This window comes from Symphodus melops (assembly GCF_947650265.1).
Source record: "Symphodus melops genome assembly, chromosome: 14".
NCBI classification, from domain to species: domain Eukaryota; kingdom Metazoa; phylum Chordata; class Actinopteri; order Labriformes; family Labridae; genus Symphodus; species Symphodus melops.
In genome coordinates this window covers 14,583,314-14,594,358 of record NC_136704.1, presented here as the reverse complement: position 1 = coordinate 14,594,358, position 11,045 = coordinate 14,583,314, and the positions used below count along the sequence as shown (strand labels likewise).

The following is an 11,045-nucleotide window of genomic DNA, read 5'->3' as shown; positions in this document are numbered from 1 at the left end:
AATGCATGTGTGTTTTTAGGGTGGTTGTCCATGTGCATGTGAGATAAATGCTCCAAAGTTAATGACCTGAGTGTCATTTAGTTACGTGGAGTAAACAGTGACTCTAACCTCTACAAGGCCAGGCAGCCACAGTTTCACTAAAAAAATCCTTTGGATGGTTTAACCATTAAAGGGAAATCTGGAAGCACTGTGTCCCTTGGCAGCATCATCAATGCAATCAGGTGACAATTTTTTTGGGTGGCGTCAGTTCACCTTAATCAGAGCGTCTGTCTGTCATCATCCCCATAGTCTGTCTGTCTGTCATAAACTGGAATAAAATGTGGATTCATTTTCAGGGGGGAATCTAAAAGTCCTCTTAAATCTGGTTTGTTTCTTCTCACAATGAATATTCTTCTAGCTCTTCCAGTGATTTCATTCCTTTAGGCCAGTCTGGACAAATCGTTTCTAATGAGTGTGGAATAGAAACATCCTCTGAGGTGTGCCATGACGCAGTCAAAACCTGCAGGAAAGAAAGTTGCTCAGACTTGATTCAGATGTGTATCACTCTGCAAGTCTGACCTCCATATGAGCAATACTGTACTGATAAAGTTAGTCCCTAATCTTGCCCTCGTAATCACTCTTCAAATGTGTTAGCACATGCAGATCAAGGATAAAGAAAGAAAATAAACACAAGTGCCGACATGTTATTTTAACCTCCCAAAGCTTTGGTATAACTGAACACACAGCAGACAGTTATAATTTTGCTAAATGTTGTGTAGTCCTGTGCTCATGATGGATTAATGTTGGGTCCTTGTGTGAAATCTAACTAAGAGTAAGATCTTTTACTTGCTCTTTCGTAACATTAAGTAACAAAGAGTAGGATCTTCCTGCTCTTTTGCAACATAAAGTAATAGAGTACGATCTTTTACCTGATCATTAGTAACATAACTCAATGTTCTGTTACATTGTGACCTTTCTAAAGTGAGATAACATTTGTTATGAATTTGTTGCTACAATAAAAACTGATTGATGTCAAACCTGGATAAAAAGGGTAGGGCATAGAAGAAAAAGAAGAAGAAGAAGAATACAAAGCCAAGGCCAAAAAACAAGTTCTGGCATCAGCAATGTCTGATTATTATGAGATATTTGTTACAAAAATTGTATCAAGTGCGTGTTACTTACAGTCAGTATCATGGCAACTTGAACTGAATGATGTTTAGGGTCTCTGTTCTGGCCTCTTAAGTGTTGTAGGGATTTTTTTATTGAGCCAAGGGGGCAAAAAGATTCAGAACAAATGCCTCACATGACGATAGGTCTCCACATGTTGCTATGGGAACAGGGGGGCATGTGATGAGTGCATGTACTGTCTTCAAGCTCCAAGAAATGCCCCTTCTTTAAGCACACACACACACACACACACACACACACACACACACACACACACACACACACACACACACACACACACACACACTTAAGGATTTTGAAGTGATAATGATTCAAATGACCAATTTGTGTTAAACTATGAGTCCGCCAAAGATCTGTTTTCACAGGATATTCAAATTAAACCAGGATACATTCTCTATGCGTCCAAGACATTTAGAAAGTTTTGGGAATATGAAGAAGTCAGAAACTTTGCACCTTGAAGCTGCCTCATAGATAAAAACTTGACCTGAATGAGTTCTCGACCATACACTTCCAAAAAAAAGTCTCCAAAGTTGCAGAAAGCCAAACAGATGAGTGTGCAAAAAATGACATCCGGTAGCCTATTATAATTAAAGCACGCTGTTACTGTCGTAATTTTAATGAATGCATGACACCCCCAAAGCACGTTTTTACGTCATCTGCCCAGCCTGCGGTGAATCGCCAAACAATCACCGTTCTCCGACAGCGGAAAGAGGGCGGGTCATTGGATTGCAACAAGTGTTTGACAGAGTATTTGGGGTACCCTACGGGTAGATAGTTCTCTGTCGAAACTTTCAGCACGACTCATTAGACCCGGAGAGGGAAGCCAGCGCGGCCACAGACTTTGATGCACTGAGCGCATTGATTGTAAGCACAAGGGACTTTTAAAAGAAACTTGGTTTTTTTTTGGGAAATCCACCGACAGCAGCCGGCCAGTATGAGCAATGGATCCAACCCAACTATGGACCCAAGGTGCATGGAAAAGCCTCCTCTCGCCATCGACATCATCCTCAGTGAGTAATCTAAACCTCTCTAAATTGTATCCACAGAAAAAAATGTTGGGAATTAGCTGGGTGGTCGATTACTCTTGCTTCTTTATTGGCTGTATTTTCTCTGTACAGCTTTTCAGCAGGTACAATACTTAAATAATCCTAAACGCTATACTTGCATCCCTATTAAAAGCCGAATTAATGCAATGAATTATGGCAGAGCTTAGTTGTCAGTGTCTAATTTAATAATAATAATTGTCAAGATAATCAATTAATCCACTTGATGTGGCTGCTGGTATTTTTTGTAAATGTTGGATTACCCACTTCTACATTTACAATGCTCCTCTTAGGTTTTACAGCCTGACACATGGAGCAACATACGAGGAAAATCAACCAAAAACGAGCCAAGCAGTATTACTTAAATCCTTTGTTATAAGGTTGTTTACATTTCAGGGATTATAAAATTGTGATAGATTAAAAATTTAGTGAAAACATGTTGCTTTACTTGTTTTTACATTTTTCTTTTCGACACTATTATTAAGACTGACTGAATTATCCAAAGACTTCAGCTTTAAATTGTCTTCCCTTTCAGTGTTTCTGTTGACACTGTTGAGGGTTGTACAATTTAACAAACGCTTTGACAGAGAGGAATGACATATTTACTCTTTATTCTGTAATAAAATAGTTCCGCTGTTCTAAAATAAAATAATTGTTTTAGTTTTTATATTAGTTTATTCCTCTATGAGAGCCCAACCTTACCCACTCTGTCCGTTTTCTCCTGACTGCTTAAAGGCTTGTCCAGCCAATGCATATAGCAAAAGTGTAGTTATTTTCTTTTTTAAAGGTTAAAATGTGTTTCTGTCTGTATGTGATGATTTTGCGATAGCTATATACTTATGGTTATCTTTCCAACTGGACTGTAGTTTCTGGACAGAAGTTTAACTGGTGGTCATAAAACCAAAACTGAGTGGTATTACATCATCTTTAAGTGTATGTATGGTCCTGAAACAAGTTGTCACTAACCTTAATATATTTTGGTGTGATTTCATATCAGATGAACATTGTGTATTGGCCTGAGTGTTTTTATTGAGATGTTTTGTGTTTTCATGTGTGGTTATGCACTATTTTGGCCAAAGTCTTTACAGTATATTGAATTTGGTTTTAAACAAATAAAATGTTAAACTTTCCTTTAAATAAAGTTCTTACATTATTAAGTGATTGGTCTCCTGCAAAATTATGCTCCTTCACCAATACTTTCCACATATATTATTATATTAAGTCATTCTTAAAAAAAAAAAAAAAAATAAATATTTAATTTAAAAGAATATTGGCTAACTATTGTAAAATTGTGTTCAAACTACCAAATATCACCTGTCTTGGGACTCGTTTTAGATGATAACACATTTTAAAGTCTCTCAAAAAAAACATCTGGATCAGTTTTGTCAGTAGAAAAAACTGATCCCCATCTTGGATCTGTACTTAGAACAGAAAGCTGAAAATGTTCTGCACATGTGTGGCTGCTTAAACTGGCAGATGATTAGGACTAACTGACAGAACACAGAAGGCCGGAAATAGTCTCCATAGATGAAGGAAATGGTATATAACATTAGTGTTTAAAATTAGAAACAAAGTGTACTGAACAAATTTAACAAGAGGATGAAGTGACCACTTTTCAATCACCAAATAAGGAAAGTTGTGGTTTTACGTTTACCGCTAATGACTTCACCAGGAAGTGAAACAGAATTCTTCAGAATAATCACATATTGAAACAATTTGCTCCAACTATCCTCCCACTCTTTGTTTTGTTTCTTTCTTTGTCTTGAAACACATGTTTATGTGATTCAATTGTGACCACATGTATCTTGAACTGTATTACTGGAAAGCTCCTGTTTCCAGCTATTTTTTTGGTTACTGTGCACAATAACCTGCATTAAACATGTTTGCATTTAAGATAATTTGTAAAACACCCAACACTGTTTGATACAGCAACAATGGAGAGGATCTTCCTATTGGTTCAATTTTGGTTCAAAACAGCTGGGAGATCAGTCTGCATTTGATTTTCAATCAATCAGTTATCAATTACAGCCTTAATTGAATTATAGTTGACTTAGCAGTACCTCAAGGACACACACATATAAAGCTCTGTTTTCCTTCCAGCTTTAACAGTTTCCTCTGTAGCATGCCGTTTCAAATGTTTCCAACATTTTCCCATAAAACGTATTTTTTTTGTATGTCGTTATCTACATCAACAAATTTAACTTTTTTTGCAAAGAAAATTATTACATACATTCATTATTCCCATAATGAACCTCACAAACTCAATAAAGATTGGCTTTTGATGAAACGGGTATTGTGTGGATTACAATGACATTTTCCAAACACAGTTACTATTATGCCAATATGAATTTGGGATTGTGTAATCGTTGCGCAAATAACAAAGCAATACTCCTGTTTATCTCCCATTTGGCGACTTTCAATGTTCTGTGCAGATCTCACAGGTAGACTGTTCCACAAATTGGTAGAAACCACCTTGAAGACTGTGTCACCTCAGGGTTTCATCCCAGATCTAGCAAAATCCAAGAGCATCTAGTTTGTTGACCACGATAAGTCCAGACAAGTCAGACAAATACAATGGCGCCAGCCTATGTCAAGTTTTTAAAAACACAGGTAATACAATCTCAAACTTGATCCTGAAGCTGACAGGAAGCCAGTGAAGACAATACAGGTGTGATCCGATCACATTGTCTCTTCCTTGTCAGAAGACATCAACTTTGAACCAGCTGTAAATGACTGGAAGAGGCCTGGTCAACACCAACAATATGAAGAGTTACAGTAATCCAAACAGGAAGTAATAAACATATAAATGACTCGCTCAAATTCATTTGGAAGAAGATATGCCTTTACCTTTCTCATAAGTCTCAACATAAAGAAGCTTGCTATAGCCTAACTGATCTAATTTCTTTCAAATTATAATTGCCAAAAAAAAAAAAAACCTCGGTTTTTGAGAGAAAGGGAACTGAGGAAGACGAGTGGGCCAAGAACAACCGTCAAGTCAAATCAAATGTTGTCATTTCAACCATATTCAAGTACAGAGTGCTACTAGCATAAATGTGTCATCCTGTGCTTTAAGGATGTTATTTTCTGGCGGTAACCTGCTTTTTTGTTGTTTTTTTGGAACATTGTTGAATAATTAACTCTGCTAACTACTAGCATCTTAGTATACTGCAGTTGTGACCATGCCAGCATGCTAATGTTAACAATAAGATCAAAGCTCTGCTGTGCCCCAGGTCAGCCTCAGAGAGCTGCTAGCATCACTGTCAACTTCTTGTTTGGGGAAGCTTGTTATGTTCTTGGTGTAATTTTTAGATGGAAAAATAGATCCTGCTAACCATTAGTATGTCAACATAAGTAATGACGAGCATTTTAGAATACCAATGTTGACTTTTAGAGCTACACTCTTAGGCCCATGTCAAGTCTCACCGAGCTGAATAACTTATGTCTTTTGGAGTTTTAATTTCTCCTCTCCCCCTCCAGAGTTGGACATCTTCGGCATCATCCTGTACTCTGTGCTCACCTTCATGGCTGCAGTGTCCATGCTGGTCTACATAGAGGAGTGTGTCTACATCTATAGGAAAGTGCCTAACAATAAGAAGAGTGTTATCATCTGGGTGAATGGGGCAGCACCGGTAAGAATAACACAGTGAGGCCCTGAGTAAAGCACACATTTTCACTATCTCTCAAAATTCTGTCCCTTCACACGATGATATCTCTTTTTTTGCCTGTTGGTTCCAGGTGATTGGAACCATGTCGTGTCTGGGGATGTGGATCCCCAGAGCCACCATGTTTACTGATATGTTCTCTGCCTGGTGGGTATCTGTCTGTCTGCTTCTCTTTTACTCACTTTTCATTTCTCAAGAGTGGTATGTGTTTTTTTTTATGGCCAGAGCGCCGCAGTAAAAGATCAAAGGTGTTACATTAAACTTCATTCCTGAATGGGGGTTTTTTTCTTTTTAAGAGAACAATGATACGGTTGTGCAATATGTGGGGAACTGATGGATTTTCTTTATGTCTCGACTGGGCCTTCCTTCTAAACTCTCCTCCATGGGTACATTTCTCCTATATCTTTCTGTAGTTATTTTTCCATCGTGGTGTTCAAGTTCCTGATCCTGATGGTGGAGGAGGTGGGCGGTGATGACGGCTTCCTGAAACGAGCGGGGAAACATAAATTGAAGATCAGCACAGGGCCTTGCTGCTGCTGCTGCCTATGTCTTCCATATGTTGCCATCACACGGTAAACACTCCATTGATATGTTGATGTACTCAATGCTACAGATTTCCAACAATAGCCTGGGAGTAAGCACCATCTGAGGAGCGCTGAGCAGAATCCCTTGTTTAGTTTGATAACAGCGGCAAGTCTCTGCATGTTGATTTAAAAAACATGATCCTATTATCTTTGGCAAGAAAAACATGTTTTTTAGGTATTAGCTGCACAAGATATTAATATAGTGGTCTCTCTTATTTTGCAACTGTACAATTCACAATATTTGAATGATTCTCACATAGCCCATGCTGCAAATGGTTGGAGTAAAGTTCAACTTGTTATGAAATGACCTTACCTTGCTTTATTGCTGAGAACTACATTTGAAGATGAGTACGACTGTCAAATCTGTCCTTCTAAATAAAAGGCTGTAGCCTGTTAGCTTGGCCGAGAACAAAGAATGAAAGCAGGGGAAAAAAAGCTATGTATAAATAACAAAGCTTATGTAAGGCTGCCAATAAGGGGAGAAAGGGGAACGCTTAATGGGGCACAGACGCATAGACGCATAGCCCAACAAAGAAACACATTTTATTAAAAATGGTATGAACGCTTTTGTGTAACATTTAGGTTGTATGAGAGATCACTGAACTTAAAGGGATGCTTCACCCATTTACATGAAGCTGTGTATCATTAGAAACATGGTAGTAGTGTTGAATGGTTGTTAATCCAACCCTCATTTTGCCCTGAGACGAGAAAAATATGTTTTTCTTTGCCTGGAAGTTTTCTTCATGTGATGCAATATGACGCTTTTTGCATCACATGAAGAAAACTTTCAAGCAAAGAAAAACACATTTTTCTCGTCTCAGGGCAAAATGAGGGTTGGATTCACACTACTACCATGTTTCTAATGATACAAAGCTTCATGTAAATGGGTGAAGTATCCCTTTAACTGTTTGTAATCTTGGGCTATGTATAGCCATGTATTTTTTGTTTTAACCAAACAATCAGTTAGTATACAGCCGAGTAAAAAGTGCACTGAAAGCTGACTAGATGGTGTCCTTATAACAAAAGGACAAAATCTAGCCCCTTGCACCTAGATTTAAGTGTTGGTGCTAAGCTAACATATCGCTGTTACATGTGTCTGTGTAAAAAGTTGTTATCTGTATTCTTTCAGTAATCTTAACAAGACAGCCAAAAGGATCAAACTAATACTTTAAACCCTTTCCTTAAGGTTTTGATGCCGTGTTTTAGGGGCTCATAGTGGGCATTGTGTAAAGTATATTTCTGTTACCCCAAATCTGTGCAGCTTAGATGGTAAGTGCAAAGTGCTCATAGACTTAAACGCCACAATATTCACCCTCATGGGAAAGAAACAGGCTGAAATTAACCAAGATGTTCTTAATACTGAGCAATCGCAGCTTGACTGATCTGTACAGTATTTGAGGTATTGCTTCCAAACTGTTACAATAACTTGTGTGAGGGGCCAGCCTCGTGCCTGGAGGTCTTTGGCCTGGGAAAAGGTTGTGTAACTGCACAGACTGTCTACACACAACATAGGATAAAGACTACCATTTTGTTGTCTGGATGTCAGTTGAAAACACTCAAGGCCAATGAACTCTTTCAGGAGATAGGATATGTGTATAACATCATGCTGTCCAAACATTTCCCTGACCATCTGATGAAAGATTGGCTGCATCTTTATTGTGAATCATAGTTGATCATGTTGAAATCAAGTCCACGGTCACATTTACTCCATAAACTATGTGTTCTAAATGAGCATCTGTAGCAGGTACAGATAAAGTTGCTTTTATGTGCAAGTCTCAACAAAAATCTCCTGCATGCTGCCATTAGGAAACGACAAACAGATGTGCTAATCGTACGCTCTGCAGTGCTTAACGTGCTTTCACTCGTACGCTCTGCAGTGCTTAACGTGCTTTCACACAGCATAAATGTCTGGAAAATCCTTTCATCTCAAACCTTCCCATTGGACACAATGATGGTGATGGGAATGATTGCCAAGATAAGACAGGCGCAGCCATATTCTATGATGATTTCCCCAGTTTCCTGTCAACAACTTTTAGGATCATTTGTTTGCTATAAGTAATTGCATCAGTTTTATTAGGAATACAAGTGAATCTCAGAGGGACCATTTGTGCTGTTGCGACAAACCAACGCGAAGCTGATGGTGTACCCAAGGTCACTTGCAATTGTTTTGAAACATCCTGCAGTAATAATCAAGAAATGACAATTTGGGGAAACGGGGAATTCCACCCAGGATTTTTAATTGTTTTTAAGTAATACCGTAAACTCGGAAACATGTTGTCCTCATCACCTTTACTGAAAATCATTTTCCTCTGTTCCATAATATAGGCGCTCTCTCTTCCTGCTTAAACTTGGCTCCTTCCAGTTTGCTCTCCTGAAGCCGGTTTTCACCATCCTTTCCATTGTTCTCTGGACCAATGGGACTTTTGACCTTGCTGATGTGAGTCTTTCACATGGAAATGCAGAATGGTGTCTCTCTGTTTTTTTCCGATCATCATGCTCTGAATTAAAGGGTCATTTTATGTTGTTTGGTTGTATTATTTTTGTGATGAAGAAAAAAAAGAGGGTTGAACTGAAACTTTTTTCTCTGGATGACAAGTACTGTGTTTAACACTGACTTTCATTATCTGGCTTCTGTAGCTATGTTCATGTTTATTATCATTAAGATATTACTTTTTCAACAGAATTTTTAGCAATTCAAATAGTCACACTCATTATAAGTGACTAATTGTTTTACTTTCCTCACTAAAACATCATGTCTTTGAGACACCTGTAGTCTATAGGTTAGTGCTTGTGCCCCATGTACAAAGGCTTTAGTCCTCGTGAGTGAGTGGACACAGTTTGGATCTGACCAGTGGGCCCCTTTCCTGCAGCGTGTCTCTCTCTCTCTTTTTCTCCTCCCCGTTTCTGACTCAATCCACCTCACAGGAGCTTCAATTGAAATATATAATTTAAATTTTCACTTACGTATGACCTTTTATCATTTAATGAAGTTCATTAAATGATAAAAGGTCATACGCAAGTGAAAATTTATATGGTGAAAATAGATCAAGACACTGAGCCTCTCTGTCATTTAGCCGATGCTTAATGAATCTCATTTAACTATTTATTTTAACTCATAGAAACATGTGTCGTGTTTGTATATGCAATACAACTATCTGAAATCAGGTTATGTGGAAAAAATGAAATCCTCGATCCTTGCGACATAATTTTCCCAATACTTTAGTTTGATAAATTACATGACATCATAACAAGTTTTAATTTGTGCCCCATTTAAAAAGTGAAAAACACAACTTCACTAAGGCGTCTGTATCATAAACGTATGTCATGTTTATATATATATATATGGTCTGTATTAGCTAAGGAAAAAGAGCTTTAGAACAAAACAACAAACCAGTCCATTCTCTAGACTTTGGAACCAGCTTCTTAGTTTTTTTTTCATCCACAAGCAACAAGAAGACATGATTTATCCTGGATTAATTCATGCATGAAATAATTATGACTCACTGAGTGTGCACATCTTCAACATGTGTTTTGCAAACTTTGGTACACACACACACACACACACACACACACACACACACACACACACACACACACACACACACACACACACACACACACACACAGTATGGTTTAACAATAGAGAATGAGAATAACATTACATGTTGTAAAGAGGATAATAGAAGAAGACTGTTATATCAAATTTAATGACAAGAAGAACAAATACATTTTTATTTAATTAATTTTATGTCCCCACTCTCTTGCTGCCTTTGCAAACTTCCTAACTCTGTATGTCACCATGTTTCAGTTGACCATAACCGGATCTGCGATATGGATCAACCCCTTTGTTGGCATCTTGACAATCATAGCACTGTGGCCTGTAGCCATCATGTTCATGCACCTGAGGACTACCCTGCGTACACTCAAGATTATCCCCAAGTATGCCATGTACCAGGTAAGACACACGAGTGGCTTTTAAACTCTGTGCGCACACACAACTGTTCAAACTGCATGAAACACAATAACTAGAAACACGTATATACCTGTGTGTGTGTGTGTGTGTGTTTGTAGCTTGTACTTGTCCTGAGCCAGCTGCAAACAGCCATCATCAACATCTTGGCCTTAAATGGAACCATAGCCTGCGCTCCGCCCTTTTCCGCAGCAGCCAGAGGATACAGTGAGTCAACATCCATGGATACAACCAATCTGTTCATCCATGTGATTATCTGTTCAATCAACAATGATTCAGTCCATCCCAACACTGATCCGTAAACTGAGCTTTTGTTTTCGCTTGTCTTCCCAGTGATGAGTCAGCAGCTTTTGATCCTGGAGATGTTCATCATCACGCTTGTAACACGTCTGCTGTATCGACGACAGTATGATCCTTTACCCGAAGAAGAACATGATGATAATGAAAACACCAAGATGGCTCCAGTGCCTTGAGTCTGCTTGAAAACTGTGTGTTTGTGTGTGTGTGTGTGTGTGTGTGTGTGACTGTTATTCCCTGAATGTATTTGATTATGAGATTATATATAAATAAATATAAATATGGCTTTTATGTTCATGCGTGTTTAATGAAAGCCACAGAC

General features: G+C 38.2%; 1 protein-coding gene across 1 annotated transcript; it reads left to right on the top strand.

The window, feature by feature from the left end:
• The first annotated feature begins 1,821 nt into the window (after positions 1-1,821).
• Positions 1,822-11,014, top strand: slc51a (solute carrier family 51 member A). Its single transcript, XM_079361694.1, has 8 exons — positions 1,822-2,177; positions 5,688-5,839; positions 5,946-6,019; positions 6,286-6,444; positions 8,782-8,893; positions 10,265-10,411; positions 10,528-10,633; positions 10,760-11,014. The coding sequence occupies exons 1-8, from the start codon at positions 2,102-2,104 to the stop codon at positions 10,897-10,899; spliced, it is 966 nt and encodes a 321-aa protein (XP_079217820.1). The 5' UTR covers positions 1,822-2,101; the 3' UTR covers positions 10,900-11,014.
• The last annotated feature ends 31 nt before the right edge of the window (positions 11,015-11,045 follow it).